At 34.2% G+C, this 27,467-nt stretch overlaps 1 protein-coding gene across 1 annotated transcript; it reads right to left on the bottom strand.

Annotated features, from left to right (window-relative positions):
* Positions 1–528: 528 nt before the first annotated feature.
* LOC134722186 (bifunctional dihydrofolate reductase-thymidylate synthase-like) lies at positions 529–27,406 on the bottom strand. The gene is made up of 12 exons (XM_063585769.1): positions 27,186–27,406; positions 25,941–25,990; positions 23,536–23,641; positions 22,039–22,159; positions 20,476–20,591; positions 19,081–19,150; positions 9,109–9,203; positions 5,061–5,107; positions 3,963–4,068; positions 3,324–3,459; positions 2,650–2,759; positions 529–1,463 (listed from the first exon to the last, which is right to left on the bottom strand). The coding sequence occupies exons 1-12, from the start codon at positions 27,275–27,277 to the stop codon at positions 1,385–1,387; spliced, it is 1,128 nt and encodes a 375-aa protein (XP_063441839.1). The 5' UTR covers positions 27,278–27,406; the 3' UTR covers positions 529–1,384.
* Positions 27,407–27,467: the final 61 nt, after the last annotated feature.

Raw genomic sequence — 27,467 nt, 5'->3', positions numbered from 1 at the left:
TTGATTGATGTACCCAAATTTTTGACAGTTTTACATTTGTTTTTTGTTTTTTTTTAATCACACATCGTTGTCAATATAATGGAATGTTATGCGACTGACATACAAGTGATAGGGTTAGCTAACTTTAAAGCAGGTTTACTCCACCAGTTTCTACATACGAAAATGCCTGTACCAATTCAGGACGTGACAATTGATATCCATTTGTTTGAGGTGTCTGAGCTTTTGATTTTGCCATTTGATTACGGACATTCCGTTTTGAATTTTCCTCGGAATTCGATATTTGTTATTTTAATTTTTGCAAGATGCTTTTGCATAATGCGTGTTTCAAATTAGTATAAAAGCAAGTCGGCAAATAGTGATGTACAATAAGTACCAAATGGAACACCAAATTAAACAAATATATTGTCGAAAAAGTTAATGTCGAAGCCAAGAACAAGTTAATTCTATTATAATGTAAAGTTGACCGTGGACCTGTGTGATTCAGAAATTAAAAAGAACTGTGTAAGACGTATTTGTTTTATTGCACATGTAAAACGACTAAACATACAATAACATTAAAGGTACCAATGTTAAAGAACCAGGTGAGCATTTCGATAAATTAAGTTTATCAAAAGACATGTGACGAAAAAGTAGTTTAAGTATGAGGACTTAAACTCTAATGTGTATTCTTGTGTTTGTGCTTTGTTGTTTGATGTCTACGTTTCACACGTCAACGGACGACAAATGCCAAGTATTCTCTTTGACAGGGTTACCCTAAAAATCTCTGGTAGTGTGATTAAGGAATCCTGGTCACAAAAATAAATAAATGGATCCTGGTGTAGTCTGAACGAAGTCTTGCAAGTTAACATTAACACAAAGGCGATTAAAAGCTCAATACTATATTATGCAAAATCCAAAGTACACATTACCGTAATACAAGTTTACAACATCTAAACTGCAGGCTCAACAATACAGTGACATAATCATAAATCTCCTACGTACGCACCTCTCGTACAGAAAATCGTCTCTCCTCCTCGTATATCGTATCTCGTCTCTCAGCTATTTCTCTCTTACTTTTATACTACTCTAGTAACCTGATTACAATATGGTTAAATATCTCTGAACAAAGAAATATTCTACAGTAGCTATACTACAAGAGCCCGGACTGAATCGGAGGTCAACCGAGGCACCTGTATACACAAAACAACGGGGCACCAGTTGCTTAACATGATTGATTTGACATTTAAAAAGAACACTCTGATTAAAGGCGATATACATAGATTGTAAGGAATTACTTTATAACGGTAATGAGAATAAGGAATCTAATTATATCATGATCATAACACGCAGCGATGCGTGTAATAAACGAAAAACGTTACAGACAATATTAAAAGTAAATGATAAATCATTCTGTTCGTGTGAACACTTTAAACTGGAATTGTACTTCATTATCTTCCTGTATGTCTGGGTCAACTCCTGCCTCCCTGTAACATAAATTTCATAAATATAAAGATACTAGTAGGCGAAAATATTTATAAAAACATTAAAAGCATAGTTAGAAAATTTATGTGAGTAACCAGGAGAAATAGTCACGTTTTTTTTCATAACCTGTGCCTTATTTCACCCAGAATCATTCAATATAACTGTCCCTAACGCTAATACTGCATTAAGGGCATACGATACAGTTTTGATTCTGTATTTACAAGTTTATAAAAATTTGCATATAGGCTATTTTTTACCTGATTAAATCAAATATGTAATAAAAAATATACCTTCATGTGCTACTTTTTGGGTAAAATGAGGTCGAAATTTTGTATATTTGCTCGAAATTCAGATTGTGGCCGTAATTTCTTTTTCGAAAGAAAGACATAACTTTTTTGTTATATAAGATAAACACAAATTGTTTTTAGTTAAATACTCGGTAATTGCTGTATTTTATAAATATCCTAAAAAAATATGCATTTTTTTATTCAGAAATAACTCATATTTGTTAAATGTTCATGATTTGAGGAAAAACGTCATTTTTTACTGCGTGTTTATCAAAATTAAAAAAAACCCTCTATTTACAGTTTTATAAAATTTGAGTCACATAATCTCCCTGCAAAATGAAATAAAATGCCGTTTTGAAAAATAGGGGTCCATGAACTCGTTTTCAAATTAAATCAGTTTGAATGATAAAAATCAGTCGAAAAATGCATCTTTTCTCGATATGTCACAGTTTGACGTCGCGAAAATAACAAATTACGTTAGCAACGTCATCATCTTCCCTGTAACTGTATCGTATGCCCTTAGGTCATGTGAACGATCGCTGTCAGTTCATTTTCGATTATGAGTTTGATTGTTCCTCTGGTATTTTTCGCCCCTCTTTTGGAGGAATATTTTCAACTTGACCAAATGAGTCTTTAAATCAGAATTGGCAATGCAAGTCAACTCATGTGTTATTAATTCATTGAATCATCGGTATTTTTGTGATTTTACTTTTTACATTTTTAAAATGTTAACTAATGATGTATGTAGACAGAGTTCCGTTTATAATTGTTCTGATTAAACCACTCTGTATCCTCATTTCCAAAGCACTTGTTCTGACTCAACCACTTTGTGTCCTCATTTCCAAAGCATTTGTTATGCACATATGATATATTCTGCAAATGTAAAACCTCAAAAACATACCCAGTTTCCTTGAAACAGCTTGGTATTGGAGGAAAGAATGTATCACTTGGGAATTCCTTGTATATTTCTGTAAGGTATATTTTCGTACAACATGGGTGGTGTATTGCATCCTAAAATAATAAATGACACATTAGACATTGACCTTGAAATCAAGTATGTTGCCTTCATTTACACACCAAAATGAAAAGGTTAAAAAAAACTGTGCAGAGTTATAAATTGATTAATATAAAGATAAAAGTTAAAAAGAGTCCTTCATCTTTTACTGAAAGACAATAACAATCAAAACCAAGGAGTAAACAAAGAATCATAAAAAACAAAGGACATTTATATCAACAGTTATTAATATTAATTAAGAAACAAAATGTATAATATGTGAACCTTATATAGCTTCTTATTTGATTTGAGCGTTCCAGGTTCCAGAAAAGCACTCAATTGTCAATGTTTATACTTTCATCCTGTACATTTTGATCCCCAAAAACACTAAAAGTTATCAAAGGTACCAGGATTATAATTCAGAGTTTCGTCTACACAAGACTCATCAGTGACGCTCATATCAAAATATTTATAAAGCCAAACAAGTGCAAAGTTGAAAGCATTGAGGATAAAAAATTCCAACAAGTTGTGTCAAGTACTACTAAGGTAATATATGCCTAATTGTCGAAGTTTATACTTACATCATATACTTTTTGACCACCTAACACCCATACTCGTTCACATTTTCCTTCTCGTTTTAATTTATTTGCATATATCAAGGCTGTTTCTAAGTTGTCTGTTACTTTATTTACAAACTCATCGGATTCTAATTGATCCCTGTTGAATGAAAAAAAAGAAGCTATATCCAGGTATCTCTCAGTCCCTGTATCAATCGATACTTAAAAGCTAACCAGAGTCCACATTTATACTCGTTTCATTGTATCCCTTCAAATAAACTTTGCTTTCATTTTTATCCTCCTGAAATTAACTGATCTTATTTTGCCAATTTTGAGGCACAATCAATCGTAAAAGTTAGTAATGTCCTGTGACATGTACTGGAAATGAAACAGCACTGTTTAGCTGTGTAAATCCAATTGTTTTTTCTTCACATGTTTTTATTAAACCGTTCGTTTTATAACAGATATGTAGAAACACAATTCCCAACATTTTCAAATGCTTAATCAAATTATTTAGTTAAAGGGTCAGTATAGGAAATCTGGTGTACTCGAAAGGTATTTGAAATTGAAAAATTATCTATAATCAAAAGGGTTTTCTCTATTTTGGAAATTGCATTGTATTATATTTAACCTTGAACAAGCCGAAGGTTCATACTTCCTCACCTTTTTGACTGAGAAATAATGACGTTCAGATAGCCAGGGTATGTCCGTTCCCAACCTATGGTGCTTTCCCATGTCATTCGCCCTTTTATTACAACTGTGTGATTTCCTGTAAAATGTTACAAATGAAATTTGTCAATGAGTGCTTTTATGCAATTTACGATTGAGCATATAAGCAGATTACAGCATGCTAACATTTGTTTAGTTATCATCATCTACGTAAAAACATTAAAACAAAAGAAAAGTGAGCATTCTTAGCTTGTGATAGACTGTTTGGTTTCATTTGAAACTGATGGAAGTTTAAAATTTGGCTCACGTATTTTGAATGAAAATCTGTTTGAAACTATACGGTTTGTGACCGCAGCCATAATGAGAATCAAATCATCCAAAAACCAAAACCATTCTATGGGGATGAAACAATTAATCGTATTGATTTAATTTGTAACAAATTAATGTAAAAGACATCAGCAAACATTGCGTAATGCCTGCAACTTAGAATGTGTTCCGCAGTGGCCTCTTATAAAACTTGGTTCTGCATCCGACACAGAAATCATGGATGCATGACAATGACAGCATCAATATTTCATCGTTTTTCTACAATCTGTACGACAACTTTTAAGATGTTTACATGTGTTTTCGACAAGATTCAACGTAATATACAGTTTTAGTTTAAGATCATCACCAAAAGAGTTTTAGCATTATGGATGCTTAACAGTAAAATCTATCAAGCAGTATTCTATAACATTATTTAACACGTAACTCATTGGCTTCAGAACCTAATGTCAGGATCACCAGCTTGAATTTAGATCAGCATTTTCAGTAAGACAATATCTTATAATCCTGGTACCTTTGATAACTATTAATATCAATCAAACGTCCGACACAGTAATTTCTGACGATCTTTGAAATAAAGAAAAGCGAAAAATGTCGTTAATACAAAAGACACTACTTCAATCAAACTTCAAACTTTCTGCTGCAAGGTATGTTTTTATTAATGATGGTGTACATCGTTACACATCAATCATGCAATAAATCAATTATCTGAATTATCTGCATCAACCAACAGGATGTAATAGTTCTCATTTTGTCCGAATATCTTACCTTTAATGGTTGGACTACATTTCTGCGTAAAATATTTGTAGTCTTTCCTGAAAATAGTATTTCAACCAATTGTTCATCATATGACAAATGAAGGAATATGGTATTATGATTTGTTATTATACCGTTTGCATGTGTCCTATTCCAGACTCTGATATTTATATTGTGTGAAAATTACAATGGCGGGTTATTCATGCACAAGGACGTTTAACTAACATACGTCCTTGCAAAGCATAACAAGATGAGCATCGGGTCTCACTCTTTTTGGATTTTTTTTTTTAGTTTATTGGATTTCCTCAGTTTTCCTCCGTTTTATTGATTTCTCTGTTCCTAATCGAATTATTTAAATTAAACAACTATTCAATGTTGCCGTTTTACTTTGGCAATACTACTCGAAAGTAATCAGCTTCAAGTTTAACATAGTAGGCATTTACATAACCAGCTCTGTGGAATCTTCAGCATTTTATATATTATCTTACAAACAACAAGCATTAAACACTTCTCACAAATCTAGGTCAACAAGCTCCTCCGGAGACAATGAAAAGTAAGAATAACAAAAATACCGAACTCTCATGAAAACTAACAAGAGGATCTCAAGAGCCTGAATCGCTCACCTTAATTTTTTTGTTAAATCTCTCATCAATGATTATTTTGGCTTTTCAATTTATTTTTAAAGATCTTTGAATCGTCCTATTTTCTTCAAAAGCAAAAAAAAAATAATCATTTTCTCCTATGTTCTATTTAAGCCATAGGAGCTATGTTTCTTGACATACAAGGAAATAAAATATAAATTTTTTACAAGATACTTTGAATCTCATTTAGCCTAAGTTTGGCTGAAATTGATACAGCAGTTTCAAAGGAGAAGATTTTTTAAAGTAAGTCAACATGATGAACAAATTGTGAAAAAAGTCTTTAAAGGGCAATAACTCCTTAATGGGTCAATTGACAATTTTGGTCAATTCGACTTATTTGTAGATCTTACTTTGCTTAACATTTTTGCTATTAACAGTTTATCTGTATCTATAATACTATTTAAGATAATAACCAAAAACTGCAAAATTTCTCTAAAATCATCAATTCAGGGGCATTATACCTGAAAAAACATTTACCCAATTCGGCTGAAAATTTCAGGACAGGTAGACCTTGACCTAATACTTTAACTTCTTGTCTTATTTGCTCTAAATGCTGGAGTTTTTGAGATATAAGCCAAAAACTGCATTTTACCCTGTGTTCTATTTTTAGCCATGACGGCCATGTTTTTTGACGAAATGGAAAATAAAACACAAACTTTATTTTATACACCCTACTGATCATTCAGTTGAAGTTTGGTTGAATTTGGTTGAGAAGTTTTAGAGGAGAAGATTTTTTAAAGTTGGCAAATATGATGAACAAATTGTGAAAAATCGTCATTAAAGGACAATAACCCCTTAAGGGGTCAATTGACAATTTTGCTCATATTAACTTATTTGTAGATCTTACTTTGCTGATCATTTTTGCTGTTTACAGTTTATCCTTATCTATAATAATATTCAAGATAATGACCAAAAACTGCAAAATTTCCTTAAAATTACCAATAAAGTGGCAGCAAACCAACAATGGGTTGTTTGATTCATCTGAAAATTTCAGGGCTGATAGATCTTGACCTAATGAACATTTTTACCCCCCTGTCAGATTTGCTCTAAATGCTTTCGTTTTTGAGATATAAGCCATGAACTGCATTTGACCCCTAAATTTCTATTTTTAGCAATGGCGACCATGTTTGTTGATAGATCAAAACTTCGGATACAATTTATAATCTAGATACCCGAAGGAACATTCGGTAAAAGTTTGGAATTATTTGGCCTAGTAGATTCAGAGGAGAAGATTCTTGAAATAATTAACGACGACGGCCGCCAAGTGATGGCATAAGCTCACTTGGCCCTTTGGGCCAGGTGAGCTAAAAACGTTAAATCCCTAATCAAATGGCAAAATCAAAAGCTGAAAGACATAAAAAGAATACAAGCATTTAGTGTCAACAATTATCTTGTTATATCGACCTCCTTTACAACTGAACAGAAACAGAGTGCACATTTGAAATGTCTCGCCAGCTTTACTGATTATGATTGAAATTATGCTGGAAGAGTATTTTAAATCAAGTTCCAACTACATGTATTACACAAAAGTAACATAATCAAAAGATCATTGAAATAAGTCTAAGGTCACACGAAACATGACAGAAGGTCACGACACCAAATATAACTGACGTTTTAGTTAAAATTACTTGAAACGGACCCAATGATCACGAAAACTTAACAATAATGAGTTTTGTAGGTTCAGGTTTTTTCGCTGGGTTCGTCTAGCTCGGTTTTCAATATATAATATGTTTATTTTGTAGACTGTTTGTCTTTTCGTCAGTTTGTCTGCGACATTTGGTTTAGAGTATATCCCTTTAGAATATTTCACCTTTTTTTCAAAATTTAGACGAATCTTGTCTGGAAAAATAAATACATGAAATATGCATTATACCTTCTGCTGTTGTTTTTTTATTTGGTCGGGTTGTTGTCTCTTTGACACATTCCCCATTTCCATTCTCAATTTTATTATACCTTATACGATTGACTTATTACTTATATATGGGAAACAATCATTGTCCTGTTTACATAAAGTTGATGACTGAACTGTGAATTGATGTAGATCAGTAGAACACTGATACACATGTATACCCCACATTGGAATGAATATACATATATACAAAAGGAAGTCCTACTACTCACAACAACTAAAGGTTCAAGTGATAGTATAGTTTTTTTGTGTAATTGAACAGTAAAATGAAGTCTAAGGAACACAGACAATATCCTTATCATTTTCTTGGAAGTATTATACTGTACAATACTGAAGGACGCCTCCGAGTGCGGGAATTTCTCGCTACATTGAAGACCTGTTGGTGACCTCCTGCTGTTGTGTTTTCTATGGTCGGGTTGTTGTCTCTTTGACACATTCCCCATTTCCATTCTCAATTTTGATTTTAACAAAGCAGTACATGCTCACTTTTTATTGCTTTTCCTAAATTTTTACACTGAATAAAGATTCAGGTTTTGTATAAATAGAAAGTTTCTCTATTAAATCCAAGCACTGTTAACAGAAATTTTCTTCCTTGAAAATGTAAGACATGATAGGGTGTCTAAATCTGGTGACATCATTGGCATTAGCTATCTGTTTCAACATGTTCAAGCCTTGTTTATCAGGAAATAGAAGACCTGGGTGTATAGTCTGCCACGTGACCTATGGATGTTATATTTTGTGTCATTTGTCTCTTGTGGAAAGTTTTCCTATTCACAATCATACCACATCTTCTTTTTTATATTTTAATAATATATATATGCCCAATTTTCATGGTTTAATATTGGCTATAAGAAATATTTTGTCATGTGAATATTTTGCTTATGTATGTATGTGTAATAGGATAACTTTATTTGATATATGATCCTTGCAAGGTCGACATATTTGAGAGATAGAATTTACCTGACCTCATTGCATTGATCATTGATCAAGGCTATGTTTTCATAGTCACGTCTGTATCTCAAATACTACATTTATAAGGTATCATGACTATAAGATTGTAAAGTGTACATTTTATAGACACTGAAATCCGGTGCTTATTTTGACCAAAATGAATCAAACTAGCTGCTAAAAGCGAATTTTTACCTCACTATTTCTCTTTCATTAATGATTAAACAAAAGCAATATGGTTTATTTCTTTCTTTGTCTCGTAGCTATTCCTCATTCAAAAGTCTCTTTTTATATCCATTGAACTTCTTCAATTATTTCTAGAAAGTTTTTTTGGGAAAGAGGTTCTTAATCTGTAACATCTACTTTCAACGTGAGTGCAGTAGATCAAATTAATAAGGACTTCAAACTGCAATTTTGTTTTACTCGCTTTTAAAAAGAAACCACTATTATTGAATGAAAGTCAAAATGCTATGAAAAAGTGTAGAGAAAAGATATTGCATTCAGCTAATTCCATGTGACTACGTATAAGACATGCCGACAAAACAGGTAAACATACACTCACTCTATGCATGGCCAAGGAAGTTTATTGTTCATTCCAATTCCTCTGTTGCTACACATTGCCGCCATGATATCAAATTCACACATCTGGTTTATATTCTAAGGGAAAAAAACATGCATTTTATTTCTGATCATATTCATTTAAATGTTAGTAGAATCACTCAATGATATTTCTAGTATGGACTGGGAAGGAAATTGTACATTTTTAAAGTAAAATGAGATTTTATTAAATAAATACTTACCATCATAAATTCTGTGTACATCCATCTGTGCAAGTCTGACAGGTGGAAAATCCCAAATAAAAATATCATCAAATGAGAAGAGGGATGGCCAAGCAGTGCTCGTTTAACCATGCATTTAATTTCCTATAATAAGCAAGACGCCGTAGGAAAAAAACAAACCAGGGGATGAAGGGGAGGTTGGGAGTGACCTTTAATTTATGATGGTAAGTATTAATTAAAAAAAATCTCATTTTACTTTAAAAATGTACAATTTTATATCAATAAAAACGTTACCATCATAAATTCTGAGTAAAATCTATCACAAAGCTGAATCCCCTGAACCAGAAAATGCAGAAGGAAAACAACTCTTTGTCGGGAAACTAAAAGTTCTGAATACTACAAACTCTGAGCTTGAGTAGCTAAAGACTGTAGATACTGAGAAATGAAAGAGTTTTCAGTTCTCCAGAAACCTGCAGATAATAAAACTGAGAAAGGAAATGGTGAATGTGTCAAAGCGACAACAACTCGACATAGAGCAGACAACAGCCGAAGGCCACCGAAGGGTCTTCAATGTAGCGAGAATTCCCGAACCCGTAGGTGTCCTTCAGTTGGCCCCTAAAAAATATGTATACTAGTACAGTGATAATGGACGTCATACTAAACTCCGAATTATACACAAGAAACTTAAATTAAAAACATACAAGACTAACAAAGGCCACAGGCTCCTGACTTGAAACAGGCGCAAAATTGCGGCTGGATTAAACATGATGATGAGATCTCAAACCCTCTCCCTATACCTCTAGCCAATTTAGAAAAGAAAACGCATAACAATACGCACATTAAAATTCAGTTCAAGAGAAGTCCGAGTCCGATGTCATAAGATGTAACAAAAGAAAATAAATAAAATGACAATAATACATAAAGCCTCGGTCACACCTTGCCGGATAGCTCGAACGGACGCCTAACGGATAAAAAAAAAGTTATACGTTGACAAAATTTTTATCGGTTGAGAGTCCGTTGGTTTACTAACGGACATGTAACGAATGACTAACGGACACACAACGGACATTGAACGTACGTGAAACGGATACGTACCGGACAAAACTGACGTCGAACGTACATCCAACGGACGAGTACCGGATGAAACGGACACCTAACGGAAGCGTAACGGATAAAACGGATGAACAAAATAATCTGATTATTAAAGGCAATAAACCATTTAAAACTTTTAGGCAATAAACCATGCGAAATTTCAATTGGCATTTGTCCGTTTTACATCCGGTAGGCATCCGTTATCCTTCCGTTAATGTCCGTTTAAGATCCGTTTTATCCGTTAGGCGTCCGGTAGACGTCCGTTGGTGAATTGGTCTACCGGATCTCCAACGGATGCATAATGGACACGTAACGGATGCATAATGGACACGTAACGGATACAAAACGGACGCCTAACGGACGTTCAACGGACAGTTTATCCGTTGGACGTCCGTTCAAAGTTTTGAACATGCTCAAAGTTTTCCACCTGACAGAACTGACGTCAACGGATAAAACGGACGCTTAACGGACATGCAACGGATATGGACGGACGCCTAACGGATAAGAACGGACGTTTAACGGACATGAACGGATTGAAAAAAAGTTATCCGTTAGGCGTCCGTTCGAGCTATCCGTTAAGGTGTGACCGAGGCTTAAATAACAACAAACTACTAGCAGTTAACTGACAGGCCAGCTCCAGACCTCAATTAAACTGATTGAAAGGGTATGTCTTCATCATATCAATATCAGGCACAATCCCTCTCGTAAGGGGTTTAGTATCAGACTATCTTAAAATAAATGAGAAGAACATAACCCGTGTCATGCCAACAACTGCTTTTTAGAAATAAATGTGTTTAGTTCCGATGCAAAGAACCTATAAGTGAATATAAGACTATAAGACTTCCTCTAAAGAATCATTAATAAAAAGGCCCCAGGAGGTAGAAATAGCTCTAACATCATGGGCTTTAACATGCATACTATTCAGAAGTTCTTCATAAGAAAAACTGTAGGCTAATTCAATAGTTTTACAGATCCAAGTTGAAAGGGTTTTAGAAGACAAATCTTGTTTTCCTTTGTTATTAGGAATAAATAACCTGGAATTTGAGGAGGTTTAATAGGGTAACAGATGACTTATACCTATTAAAACGAAGGCAGTAATCAGCAGTGGAAAAAGCATGAATTTCACTTCTTCTACCAGAGGCCGAGGCCAAGGCAAGAAGACATCAACACTTTCATCCTTTTCAGCAAAGGGGTTTTAAAGCTGATAAAACAACTCAAATTCAAAGACGGTATTAAAACTCTGTCTAGGGCGTTCAAGAGTGAAATTCTTTACTAAAAAAGAAATGAATTTATTTTTACCAAAGTCTGGACCTCTAGACAGTTGAACCGTCATAGAAATAGGTGATCTTTGGCCTTTAATAGTAGAGGGAGATAATCCTTTCACTTCAAAACGGTGAATCAGAAAGTCTGCTAGTTGTTGTTCAGAAATTTGAAAAGGATCAATTTCCTTCTCACTACACCAACTACTGAAGATAGTCTACTTGGCATCATAGACAATGTTAGTGGAATCTCTAACTGCACTGGAGAGATGTCTGGCTGCGCATTCAGAAAAAAAACGTCTCTCCTTGAAGCTATCCCTGAAATAGGCCACGCGAACAGATGTAGCGTCTCTTGATTTGGATGAAGAATCTTGCCCTTGAACTGGGACAGAAGATTGTGTCGTACTGGTAGAACCAGTGGACGAGCACAAGACAGATGAAGAAGATCTAGAAACCAAGCTTGTTTGGGCCAAGCTGGAGCAATAAGAATGAACAACCCTCGCTCTGCTGAGATCATCCGAAGAACTTGTGACAGAAATCTAAACGGAGGGAAGGCGTAAGCGAACCTCCCGTCCAAGGTCATGCAGTCTACTGCATAAGCTTTCGGATCTGGCACAGGAGACATGAACACTTGAACTTTATAGATGAGGCTTGTTGCAAACAGGTCTACATGAGGAGACCCCCAATGAAGTGTTATTGTCTGAAATACTGATAGAAGTTCCCACTATGTATTGACTCGGGTAAGTGTTCTTGAACATCTGCTAACACATTGAGGTTCCCTTGGACATGACGAACTACAATCTGTAGATGAAAGTGATTGCAAAGAAGGAGGATTTCTCTTGCTAAAAGATACAGCTCGTAACAATGAGTTCTCCCTTGGTTTCGCAAATAATCCACCACAGTGGTGTTGTCAGTTGCTAGAACCAGAGATTTGTTCTGAAGAAGGGACTGACAATGAGACAGTGCAAGAAGAACTGCCTTCATTTCTAGTATGTTGATGTGTTCCTTCAAAATATCTTGAGTCCACACTCCTGACACTGTAAGATCTTCCAGATAAGCTCCCCAACCGCGGTTGGAGGCATCTGTGAACAGAGTCTGATTTGGAACTGGAGAGGACAGAAGTTGGTCTCTCAAAACGTTTGCTTGAGAAGTCCACCAAACGAAATGAGGAAACAATTCCTGATGAATAATTGGAACTGAAAATTCCCAATCCTGTGAGCCAATGTTGATGTGGTTAAAATTGAAGAGGTTGAATGTGAAGGCGACAATGTGGAACAACATCCGCTAGTGATTTCAAGAGACCTAGCCGTTGTGAAAACTAGCAAGCAGTAACTGTTTTTTGAGATAAAAACAGATGAATTTTTTAACAAAGATTCTGAAACTTTTCCTGAGAAGGTCGAACTATGCACTGATGAGTAAGATAATGTTCGCCTAAGAAAATAAAGTCCTGAGACGGAATGAGTTCTGACTTTTCCAAAGAGATGAGAAACCCCAGAGAAAGCAGCAATTTGATGACTGCATCGGTATTGAGTAGAGTTTCTAGGGAGAAAGTTCCTTGATCAGTGAGTCGTCAAGGTAAGAATGAATCTGCATAGCTGTAAATGAAGGTAAGCAATTGCTACCTGCATGAGTTTGGTAACTTAGGCTAGTGGTGCAGTTGACAGATCAAAAGGGAGAGCTCTGAATTGATAAACCCTTTTGTTCCAAACAAACCAAAGGAATTTACGGTATGAATGGCAAACTGGAACATGAAAATAAGCGTCCGTCAGATCCAGGGATATTCTCTACATACCTGGGAAAATAGAAGCTCTTATTGAACGATTGGTCTCCATTTTGAAATGGGGAATAGTCATGTAAGAATTGAGGATAGACAAATCGATGATTGGTCTCATTCCTCCTGTCTCCTTCGATACAAGGAAGAGACGAGAATAGAAACCTAGATCTATTGAAGATACAGGGACTTCCTACACTGTCCTCTTTATAAAAAAAACTTCTGTGGATCTTGAGTACTAGTATTGGACAAAGAATTGTAGCAGGAAAAAGAGGTGGTTGCTCGTTGAATTGAAGAGTCAATCCCACTCGAATTACTGACAGAATCTGAGGTAATACTTATCTATATTTTTAGAAAATGAGTTAACCGCCCCCTACTGGCAATTGAGGAAGAGGAGTTTTGTAGTACATCTCTGGATTGGGTTCTGACAGTAACGTACGAGGTGGTAACTTCATATGAAGAGGGATTGGCCCTCTTGCCACCTCTCTTAAAAGTGTTAGGTTTAGACCTAGGGATTGAAGATTTCTTAGGTTTATTACCTCCTTCGTTCGTAATTTTCCTCGTCTTCTCTTGAGAATTTTAAGATGAGCCTCCAGCGGAAGAATAACTACCTCGTTTAGAATTATTTCCAGAAAGAGATACATTTACCTTCACTGTGGCTGGGGTTTGATTGCGATGCTTCTGTACCTCTGTAATCCGAAAATCTTCGCATCCAATGGAGACTTGATTAAAGCATCATGAAGATTATCTGACAACTTTGCCTTATCCAAAATTTCAGATCTTTAAGATAAATTGCAGTTGGCGATGGAACCCATTATCAACAATTGGGAGGAACCCAAAGCCTTGTCTAACTGTAATATAAAAGGTTTGACGTCTGGTGGAAGAGAAGAGTCTTTAAGAACTCATAAAAAGTGTTTAGCAGTGCCTAAAACACTACATGCGTTCCTAAGAAGGTTCTCCGTTTTGGACCAGACTGAGATAGACGCAGTCCATTGGCAGGTTTGGAAGCAATTGTAGATGAAAAAACCTTGTCACACTTGGGTACCAGTTTATCCAAGTTAGAGTCAAAAATGTCATAGTCTTTAGAGCGGAGTTGCTCAGTGAATGAGGCAAGCCCAAAACCACTAACTTCGGAAAATTGGAACTCATTAGCCACAATCCCATCATTGATGATCTGTAGGGAGTTAGACATATGGTTAGATTGTGGGAAACTAGTATGCGACTTATTATCGTCTACGGACAGACCACATGAAGCCTCGAGAGTAGAGGTTAGTTTCTTGTGTCTGGGTGGAGACTGAAATGGCACCTTGTTGACATCTTTCATTATTGTATAAACCGAATTGGTAGAAGATTGACCAATTACATCTGTAATATATATAGACACAGGAACAGTAGGCTGAGAAACATTTTGAGGGACCTGAACTGAATTCTCCTCTTCTTCATCAGAAGTAAAACCTTCTTCTTGACTGCCTGGGGCCACTATCATGATCTGGACGGAGTGAAATCACTTGAGAATTTTACTTATTGGCATTGTTCTCTAGTGTACCCAGGTGGTTGGAGAAAGACATCAATTCAAAAGAAACAAACTGGCGAAAATCGTTCAGAATACTCTTGAACCCATCTAAGGAGGGGCCAGAGTCAGCTATCTGATTACACTGATGCCTAACAGAAGAGGTAAGCAGAGCAGCAGGTGCAGATATACTACTACAACTACTAGACACTGCTAAAGGAGGAGCAGGAACTGACAGATTAGATGTATCACTCTGAGGAACAATAACTGGTATTGGTCCACAATAAGGCCAACAACCAGGAAAGGGCTGACCAGCAACCTGACTTGGAAAAATCTGATTAGGAAAACCTTGACCAGGAAACCCCTGACCAGGAAAGCCTGAATAAGTATAACCCTGAGACCAAGGAGGTCTAGACCAAGACATGGCATTACTAGCCGAAGCGGGTAAAGTGAAGCCACAATAAGACGCTGGTGCTCTAAACCAGGTAAGTTTAAACCCATAGAGGTAGCAGGGTAAGATGAAATTGATCCTGTGGTGTCAACTGGCCTAGAAAAAGTATGCGTAACAGTGGTAATGGTGGGGACACCTCCATGATAACCGACTAAACCTGCATTGAGGGTCTGTTGACCAGTCTTAGAAGTCTCAAAGGTAAAAATGTCGGTTAGTTGACTACTATTAGGAGGGGTTCCCTGCCTTACCGTTGTTGTGGTAACATGAAAGGGTTACGAACCGTCTATATAAACATCACTACCTGTAATGGCCTGGTAAGGACTGGGAGCATCAAACTCCATAAAAATTAAAGAAGTATGAAGTTAAGCACTTATAAACAACAATATTTGATAAAAAAAAATGTCAAATAAACAAGGGTATGGGGATACCTACAATATTCACTATTGCAAATAAGTAACACTTCTAAGTCTTCTCTGTAAGTTGTAACATGTATGTCTCGATGCGCAGGCGAAATTAAATGGATGATATAAAGGCATGAGTATACCGGCACTGCTTGGTCATCCATCTTCTCATTGGATGATATTTTTATTTGAGGTTTTCAGCCTGTCAGACTTGTGCCGGTGGATGTACTCAGATTTTTGTGATGGTAACGTATTCATTGACATAAAATCAACTAAACAAAAATATGAAAGAAAGACTTTGTGCACCATTGTTTAGGGGAGTTTTGTGTTTGAATAAACTAAAACTACATGAGGATGCCTATTATGTCTGTTTGTTTTGTTTACACACTGGTGTCAATATAACGGACTTCTGTGCGACTGTCATACAAGTGAGATGTTTAGCTAGCTATTTATAACAATTTTGATCTGAGTGTCACTGATGAGTCTTATAGAGACGAAACACGAGTCTGGCTTAATAAATTATCTGCCTGGTACCTTTGACAATTATTACCACAACTGGGTAGATACCACTGCTGGTGGACGTATCTACCCCGAGGGTATCACCAGCCCAGTAGTCAGTTCTTTGTTGTTGACATGAATATCAATTTTATGGTCATTTTTTTTTTTATAAATCTCTATTTCAAGTGTGATTTTTTTCGAAATACTAGGGATTTTCTCATCCGAGGTATAAATTACCTTAGCCGTATTTGGCACAACTTTTTGGACTTTTGGGTCCTCAATGCTCTTCAACTTTGTACTTGTTTGGCTGCATAACTATTTTGATCTGAGGGTCATTGACAAGTCTTTTGGAGAAGAACACGCATCTGGAGAATAACTTATCAACCTGGTACCTTTGATAACTATTATAGGCAAAAAGCACATCTGGTGCAAATTCAAAAATTTAATCCTGGTATATATGAGTTTATGTATCCAGTTAACAGGAAGTTGCTGAACTATTCATGTGAAAATGCATTGCACTACATAGCATGCTCACATGAAGCATGATACCAAATTTCTGGAAGTTCTAATTTGTATGTCATGAGAAATTTATTTCCAAAACTTCAAGGGATGGACAGAATCAAGGGACATATTATCCTGTAGATCACCCTCTTTTGGAGCTAGGGTATAATTACTTTACGAATGTTGGTAGTATCTGTTTAAAATTGCGTTGCATGCTTTCTACAATTTATAGACAGAAATATTGTCAAAGTGTATGACAATATTTAAAATTCTGACCAATCCTAAAATCTGAGATTGACGAACTTAAAGGCCAATGAAATAATAATTGAAGAACAGAGTATTGTGAAATAAAAAAATGTCTGCACTGTGGTGTATAGAGTCACAATATACACACAATGACATAAACATACTAGCACTAATGAATTGTTTGTAAGTTACGTAGCTGGATGATTTTAAGAATGATGAGCAATTACTTAGTAGTTAGATGAGCTTGATAGAGCAAAGGATGGGTCACTAAATTTGTATTATAACTCCATTTAAATTGCAACTTAATATTTTATCTAATTACATTAAGTTTGAAGTGTAAAATTTTACAATCTTCTAAGGCAGCAACCATTTGATTTTCTGAGGGGGGCTATGTTTTTTTTTTAGAAAAAAAAGTTTGTTTCCAGGTTTTGGTGAAAAAAATAATTTGTTTTGGTCCCTGAGACAAAAAATTGTTTGTTTCACCCTCAGCTGCCACTATATGTAATGCTAAAATTGAAAGAAAAAAAATGTTTTCGGTTTGTCGCCGAAGGCGAAAAAAAAAGTTTGCACAGAAAAAAAACCATAGCCCCCCCCCCCCAGAAAATCAAATGGTTGCTGCCTTAACAGAAAAGGAATCACATGTACTTTATAAGTTAAATGAAGACATCAGTAGTATACCGCTGTTTGTAAGTCATAAATTGATTGAGGAAAATCAAATCTGGGTTACAAACTAAAACCAAGGGAAACTCATCAACTGTAAAAAAAAAAAATACATCAGAAACAATGAAGTGCAACAAAAAGCAAACAAACTAGAAGATAACAACTGTCATTTTCCTGACTTGGTGCAACATAAAGTCATGAAAAATTCCCCACTTGTATTTTTACTGGTACAGGTTATGTTCTCAACAGTTTTCTTAAACAAATAAATCACCATGAAATGAGGTCGAGGTCAGGTGACGGGCATGGGGACCTTGCAAGGTATGCACATACCAAATATAGTTATCCTATTACTTTGTTCTCGACATTTTTCTTAAACCAATAAATCACCATGAAAATGAGGTCAATGACATTTGACATGTGACTGACGGAAACTTCATAACATGAGGCATCTATAAACAAAGTACGATACATTCAGGTCTTCCACCTTCTAAAATATAAAGCTTTTAAGAAGTTTGCTACCACTGCGGCCATGGCAGCCGCTGCCGGATCACTATCCCTAAAAATCATTTCTGCATACTTACAAAGCCTTTGTTAGTTATGTGTATTTTTAAATTTTGGTCAGTTTTTAAATTTCGGTCCATTTTCCTAAAAAAATATACATTAGGCTTATTGTGTAGGGGCAGACTGAATTGCACCTGATGTTGCAGGATTTTCTCTCTGCTATACAGAACAATTGGTGGCCTTGGGCTGTTTTCTGCCCTTTGTTTGGTTTATCTTCTTTTTGAAACATTCCCCATTTCCATTCTCTACTCTTTAATATATTCATGATAAGTATGACTTGGTACTGGCATTTTCTTATGTAGTAAATGGTGGTTTAAACCTGGTTTTATAGCTACCTAAATCTCTCACTTGTCAACATTATGTTATTATCTTAATCTCTATAAAACAAACAAATATATATAAACAAACATTTACCATGGCACAAAAACACAATGATGGGAGGTACAGAGCCATTCCATAAGTAACAAAGAAACACAATAAAGCATATGACATATTGAGAGAGACAGAGGCTTTGATAACCATCAGCAATAAGTGTTTTCAATTTTCAATTTATAGGTAAAGGAATGATATTTGGTGCACGTAAATAAAATGAAAAGGCAAACAATGATAACAAAAATTGAACTTTATCATAAACAACATACAATATTCATATCTAAAGATGGCTAAATGTTATGAACAGTCCTATAATAGTTCTATAATAGCAACACCTTGGAGTGGAAAATCTAAACAACATACAGTGCAATGAAGTGGAAATGAATATATGAATATGAACAACAGGAATGGAAGATAGTTTTAATTAGCTGACCTTTTCATAAACTTCAAAAATAAAGTCAATATCCTTTTCAGTCTGTGTTCCCGTTGGGACTCCTTCATAACTGAAATAAGAGCAAAAAGATATATACATTTTGTTTATACATACAACATTCCGATGGCAAGTTATGAGGAATTAATGTGAGGTTTTTATTATTGCGAAAAATGCAACTAAGTTGTAAACGCAATAATTTAAACTTGCATTTTGAAATATTTTATATGAATTTAACAGGATTTTTCTCAAAATAGTAAAATTTAAAAATCGCATTTAAGTCTAATATGACAAAATCGCAATAATAAATGCATGCAATAACTTCTGAATTTACAGTATTTGGATCTGAATTTTGATGACATTTGTTGTCGACATACTGATACTAACCTCCTTAAAAAATTATTTGTATGAGATTCAAGCTAGATATCAAGGATCTTGCATCATTTACCATGTTAACTATGCATTCTAACTTTTTCATTGAATGATATAAATTCTTATGTTGTACAGTTTCATCACTGTCCCAGGTAAGGGGAGAGTTGGGATCCCGCTAACATGTTTAACTTAACCACATTTTGTATATATGTGTCTGTCCCAAGTCAGGAGCCTGTACATCAGTGGTTGTTGTTTGTTTATTTGTTACATATTTGTTTTTCATTTTTTGTACATAAATTAGGCCGCTAGTTTTCTCTTTTGGATTGTGTTACATTGTCATTTCTGGGCCTTTTAAAGCTAACTATGCAGTATGAGATTTGCTCATTGTTGAAGACCTTATGGTGACCTAAAGTTGTAAATTTCTGTGTCATTTGTTCTCTTGTGGAGAGTTCAGTAGTCTTCAGTTGGCAAGGCAATCATACCACATCTTTTTTTTTATATAGTTAGTTATTTTGATAAGATACATGTTCCAAGTTATATAAACAAAATAATTATTTCTAGCAGACTAATTTATTCCAAGTGTTATAAAGGTTAAATGGTATATCAAAGATGATATTGCTGTTAACTAGCATGCTGACTCTTGGTTATGTTGGATGCTGAATTATCACCTACATAATAACTGTAGTAATACCACACAAGGAAGCTTTGTGACTAATTGCTTTTTCAGAATTTAAAGGATTATGGGTAATCTCATTGTTTGTACACCAAAATGAAAACATTACTCCATTGAATATTTTCTATTCTAAACCTATAAAACGTTTTAATGTACGCTTTTAAAAATATTACCCAGAATGCACTAGATTCTGAAATGGTGAATTTCTTTCAATTGTTTTAATGGTTATCAGGAATAGTTTTCTAAAGGCACCAATACAAAAGGAAGACCCCACTGCCAGTCATGTAGAAGTTATCATCCCATATACAAACTTAAAAAAATCCTTCACCAATTATAAATCTTAATTGACTCACTTTTCTATAATCTTGTAAAGGTTCTCATCAAACTGTGGAAGGAATGTATCACAATCATAATCTGCTAAAATCTTGGTCAGAAATATTCTTATATTATAGTCTGAATCCATTGCTGCCTGAAAAGATCAACATTGGAAATTTTTAAGACACTTTTTAAATTTCCACAAGATGAAAATATTTATTCTAAATTTCATTGCAAACATTTGTCCTTTTTCTTTCATACAAATTTGTCTTACCAAAGAATAAAATCATATAAGGGCTAATTTAGGCCTTAAATTCAAACTACGTCTGATGAAAGAATTTTTGACATTTTTTAAAACTTTCAAGTGTCTACTGAATATGTTAAATTTGCACAACAAGGGAAAATATTAACATCAGGTCATTATCCAGTACAATTTATTCTTTTGCCAATGTACTCTGTACAATTTTATGACTAGAAGCTTTAAATTGAGAAATAAAATATCAATACTATCAATACTATGCTTGTAGTTGATTGTGTTGACCAAAGGTCAAGGATGGCAATTAATGTAATAAACTGTTATCACAGAGATATGTCTCGCCTTTTTGTAATTTTAATCACAAACTAATACATGTAATGTAAGCAAACCAATCAAAGTCAAAAGCCCATGACTGAGGGGGCGGAGCCAAATAATCTCCATGGCAATGAGATGTGGCAATGGTAATACATCTGCATGCCAATTATCATTGACGTACCACAAGTGGATCTCCATAAACTGACCTAATCACAAACTAATACATGTAAAGTAAGCAAACCATTCAAAGTCAATAGACCATGACTGGAAGGCGGAGCCAACAAATCTCCATGGCAAGAGATGTGGCAATGGTAATACATCTGCATACCAATTATCATTGACGTACCACAAGTGGATCTCCATAAACTGACCTAATCACAAACTAATACATGTACAGTAAGAAAACCATTCAAAGTCAATAGACCATGACTGAGGGGGCGGAGCCAAATAATCTCCATGGCAATGAGATGTGGCAATGGTAATACATCTGCATACCAATTATCATTGACATACCACTAGTGGTTCCCAATAAAACTGAGCTAATCACAAACTAATACATTGTTGACACCATCGCTGTCGCCGACGCCGGAAACAGCATACCTATGTCTCGCTTTTTGACTCCGTCAAGGTGAGACAAAAATAATGCTTGAACAGTTCCTTTTTTATATAGATTAAACTGTTGGTTTTCCCGTTTGAATGGTTTTACACTAGTAATTCTGGGGCCCTTTATAGCTTGTTGTTCGGTGTGAGCCGCGGCTCTGTGTTGAAGGCCATACATTGACCTATAATGGTTTACCTTTTTTTAAATTGTTGTTTGGATGGAGAGTTGTCTCATTGGCACTCACACCACATCTTCCTGTATATATTATGTTAACATTAAACAAAATACATTTCAAACAGTGCTTACAGCACATTACATAAGTATATGGTTTATAGTTAACACAAACATTAACTAATTGCTATGATTATAACCAAATGGTTGATACCAAATAACCAATTATATCAGCCAAAAATGTGTATATATACTAACCTTATATATAGAACTGCCACCAATGATATATATAGATTCTACTTTGTCTGACAAGTCTTTGTTCACCATGGTGATAGCTTCTTCAAAACTTCTGGCTATGTACACACCAGGTGGAGCTTCTCTGTGATATAAGGTTGACAATAATTATAATTCAAGAATTGCAATATACAAGCCAATGAGTGACCAAAAAACACATTGTGAAACCATGGTGCATAAGTGAACTTATACTGTTGTCAGGAGACTGAGGTCACTAGTTGAATATTTCTAGATATTTGAATTTTTGAATTAGTTTTTCAATTTTGTGGGCCTTTTATAGCTTGCTATACTGTATAGTTTTTTTTGTAGTTATAGGCTGTACTATGAAAACTGTTGCTAACTTCTAATGTCACATGGTCGCTTGTCAGTTAACTGCTAGTAGTCTGTTGTTATTTATGTAATGTTGTCATTTTGTTTATTTTCTTTGGTTACATCTTCTGACATCAGACTCTGACTTCTCTTGAATTGAATTTTAATTTGCGTATTGTTATGCGTTAACTTATCTACATTGGCTAGAGGTATAGGGGTAGGGTTGAGATCTCACAAATATGTTTAACCCCGCCGCATTTTTGCGCCTGTCCCAAGTCAGGAGCCTCTGTAAGTCTTGTATTATTTTAATTTTAGTTTCTTGTGTACAATTTGGAAATTAGTATGGCGTTCCTTATCACTGAACTGGTATATATTTGTTTAGGGGCCAGCTGAACGACGCCTCCAGGTGTGGGAATTTCTCGCTACATTGAAGACCTGTTGGTGACCTTCTACTGTTTTTTTTTTCTACGGTTGGGTTGTTGTCTCTTTGACACATTCCCCATTTCCATTCTTAATTTTACTCAAACGAAAATATAACATTATTGTTTCATTTATTCTGTTGACAATGGTTGAGCATGTCCCAATCCAATACAGTTAGTACACATTCCTATGTAATGCATAGTAAATTTAGCTATTAAGTTATTCATCTATTAAACGGTGGTTCAGTAGAGCTTGATGGGAAAAATGAAATTCAAAATGTCTTGGCTGCATGATATACTTAATGATGCCAAATGTTGGTAACAGTTTGCTAGTACATGTATGTGTATATTTCATTTGTGTGCAGTCACCAGTGTTCTGTATAAATTATAATGTTTTGAGGTTATTGTTTCTCATTTTGGTATATTTTGCCATTGTGTTGTCTAACATACATGACCAACATCCACTTCATTTGAACTTTGATAATTTTTATTTTGACATGATTTTATTCCCCACTTGATATCTTCTTATTTTTCCTATGTATTCATAAAAATTTAACAACTTAAAAAGTCTTATATTAGCAAGAGTCCATTACATTTGTCTACCCTAGTACATACAGTATCTATGAAAATTGATAAGAAGAATATACAAAATTGGTATACTGGAAATTTGCAATAAACAGTTACAATGAAGTGTAAATTTTACAAAAGTAAGGTGATATTTGTTAGTATTTACTTCATTTCTCTGCTAAGTACTATATTGATTCTTTTAGGAAGTGGCCTGAACTTTTCTGGTATAGAAAACCATGTCTTCCTTCCCATGATCACAACATTCTTCTTGTCTGCAAAAATAATAGGATTCAAATTCAAGATTCATTCTTCAGTCAAACTACTACACTTGATATTTGTGTTCAATAATGTGCACTACAAAATTCTAGCCTTCAGCTGGCAACATTTATATCTGAAAAAAAAAATATTAGTAAGTAAAAAGTAAGAGATTGTGTAATACATTAATATCTGGATTCCTATAAATTTTTAAACATCTAGGTCCATAAATCCTGAAAAGCAGAGTGAAAATTTACCTCAATTTTGAAATCTGAAAAGCATTGGTTTATACATATTAAAATAATCGAGAGAAAAAATTATATTCTGTATATTTACCAAATTTTTTTTAATCCTGAGCACTGATAAATATGTTTCATTCTTTATTTTCAACAAAGGATAACGATAATTTTTTTCTTATATCACAAAAATATTTTTTGACATTGGAAAACAAGTTGCAACAGGTAATTTCTATAATTTCATAATAAGATATTTCTCAATATTTATGTTTTCCCTAAGTTCATTCACAAATTTTAACCAAAAGCTAATAACATGAATAATGCACATCTCAATTAATTTACATGTTCATCTTACATTGCTGAACATATCTGCTGTTCACAGTTTCTCTCTTTTCATTATGGTTTCTTCTAAAATGGGTAAAAAAAAATCTTTTTTGTTGGAACTTCAATGCTTTTTGCATTTTTGCATTTTAAAAAATTGTTGACAAACTGAAAAGACTAGGTATATCTTCCTATATCTAGGTATACATGTTATAGAAGAGGGACAAAAGATACCAGGGACAGTCAAACTCATAAATCGAAAATAAACTGACAACGCCATGGCTAAAAATGAAAAACACAAACAGACAAACAATAGTACACATGACACAACATAGAGAACTAAAGAATAAACAACACGAACCTCACCAAAAACTAAGGGTGATCTCAGGTGCCCCGGAAGGGTGAGCAGAACCTGCTCCACATGTGGCACCTGTCGTGTTGCTTATGTGAAAACAAATTCGGTAAATAGTCTAATTCAGTAGGTCACATTCATGAAAGGGAAGGGGATTGTAGTTACAATGTAAGGAACCTATCTGATATCATTTGTGAAATGGTTATTCCATAACGGTCAACCAACTTATAGCTAGTGCATCTGCATCCTCAATATAATGATACAAAACTTTTTTATGATGAATATTTCATTTGCAGCCATAATCATGATAACTGAAACCTGTTTTTTGTCATGCAGGAGAGTAAATCTTTTGTCAAAACTTTCCCTTATCAAGTGATATTCTTAGACAATATTAAGTTTGAAACATGTTCAAACTATCTTGAGCAGTCTATCTTATATCTGAATCTGTACAGATTTAAGATAAACCGAAGGGAACTCACTTCTTGTTATACTGTAAAATTCAGAAATTATTGTGTGCATTTATTTATTATTGCGATTTTGTCATTTCTAAGTCTGAAGGGGACTCACAGGCCTAAATTAACTTTTTTTTCTTATATAGGATTTTGCTTTTTTTTTCTATGATTAAACTTTATCTTATAATAGAAATAAAAATAAAAATATGGGGTCACCGTTCATTTAAGTTCACAATATGCCTGCAAAAGAAGCATGCATTTTTGTTAATGACCTTTTTTACTATTAAACTAATAGCAGAAATATTGGTTATATCGAAATAAAAAAAAGAACTAAATTATAGAAATCATATAATTTTACAATTATTTAGTTTATGCACAGCATGTTTGAAAACAGTAATAAAAAATATATGTCACCAATGAGGTAAAAAAGATATTTCAAATTAAACGTAAAAAAATGACATTTTTGCACCAAAGAGAGATCATGTGGAGCTTTTTCAATGATATAAATATTTTGAAAGTCATCTGTGGCCAATCCATATCGATTTGTCTGGGTGATTTTTGTACCATATTATAAATTAATAGCTAATAAGGTAATAAATTAAATTTGTAATGAAAATACAAATGTTTAATTTTTTGCTGATTTTTTTATACCCTTGGGCCTCCTTCAATGCGATTTTAATTTTTACCATTTTGAGAAAACTCCTGTTTATTTCATGTAAATTATTTTTAAAAGAAGTTTAAATCATTGTGTTTTGAACCCTTGTGGCTTTTTTCGCAATAATATAAACCAATAATGTTTGAATTTACAGTAAATAGATGTTCTTCCTCTTGACTGTTGTGTTGGAAAACATAGAAAAAGCTTTTCAGAAAATGTTTACAGCACAAAATGATATTCTTACTCATAGTGATGCAATACATATAAACATGAAAGTGACCAGAAACTTGGTATGTTTACCTGGGTCCTTTGTTTCCATAGTAATCTTTTTGAAAAAGTCTATATCTTTCCTGAAAAAAAATGAGAAAGTCAAACAAACATTTGTGCAGTGAGCATATTATCCACTATATGCAATATTGGTACCGTGACCAGGATTGCGTATAGTGGGTAAGATTTCGTACAATGGCATGAAGTAAAATAACAGATGTCTTGCTAGTTTGATAATGTAATGAAAGCTAAAGGAAGTACGTCAACTATAGTGACGTTACAATCGAGTGGCGCGCTTTACTATACATCTAGTAAGCAGACTTTACAACAGAGCATGATGAGTCATGTTTAAGGTTAAAAATGATGTACATGTGTAGTCTTGCTCAATTTAACTACAATTCTGTTGTTGTATAAAACATGTGGAATTATCTGTTAACTTTAAATTCTGTGATCATGTTTTTTTGTTGTTACTTCAGAGACTAACTACTGAGATGTATTTACTGACAGGGATCCAATTTCATACTGAACATGCTAAAAATGCAGGTACCAATGCTATCACTTTTTTTTTATCATATACATTGTATATCAATCTAGAAAGTATTGATCATGGCTTTCTGTCAAAATTTAAATTAACAATTCAATTATGACACAACCAAAACCATTTATATGATTAAATTTCTTTATGTATTGATCAATTCACATTCACTTTTGCCTTAGAAGTTCCATTAAACTGCTCACTATTCTCAAGCATGTTAAGCATTTAAGCATGGATACAAATGAGTAAGATTTCAATTTGTGGTTGGTTGATCTAATAGTTTGCTAAATGTGTGTCTGGAGTTGTACCACTCATGAAATGTGTTAATCTCAAAATGCTACCTAAGGTTACAGTAGAATTAATACAAAGCAGTAGTCCAAATATTTATGACATCTTGAAGACCTTTTTATTTTTATTTTCCTATGACGTGTCATAAGAAGGCTTCACAGAAAAAAATTAAAATAGACTTTCAGGATGTCCTCATTATTTGGACTACCGTAAAATATGTGCTGTACCTGTATCATGTGTATAGTGTACACCTTTATATTTGTCAGTAAGGGTTTTTTGCTTGTGAAAGAGCTGTCTGCATATCATATACCATGTTTAAATACTACATGTAGTCAAAGACATGTATATACACATGAATATAAAAAAAAATCAAATATATTTTATTGTCAGTCATATATTTAATTAGTATACATTTTCTCTTGTGGAGAATTGTCTCATATCATGCATATATATACCTTATTCTCCATGGGAGTTGTCCATTTTTACCTATGCCTCTACTTTTACAAGCTGCTACTACTAAATTCAATGTTGATTTGGTTTGGGACATGTTTGTCAACCTTTAGTTTCACTTTCATCCATTTAGGCGGGAAATATGCAGTAGCTTCCCTTTATCCCCCAAAAAACATTGCCTAAACCCGAAATAATATTGGTTGATATTTCGTTATAATTGCGGACCTCCATGCATTGCACGTGTCGACAACAAATTAAAACGCGGACCTCAAAGAAAGCACCCAATG

The sequence above is a fragment of the Mytilus trossulus genome, chromosome 6 (genome assembly GCF_036588685.1).
Source record: "Mytilus trossulus isolate FHL-02 chromosome 6, PNRI_Mtr1.1.1.hap1, whole genome shotgun sequence".
Taxonomy (NCBI): domain Eukaryota; kingdom Metazoa; phylum Mollusca; class Bivalvia; order Mytilida; family Mytilidae; genus Mytilus; species Mytilus trossulus.
Note: the sequence above shows the minus strand (reverse complement) of the source record. Positions and strands in the feature narration are given on the sequence as shown.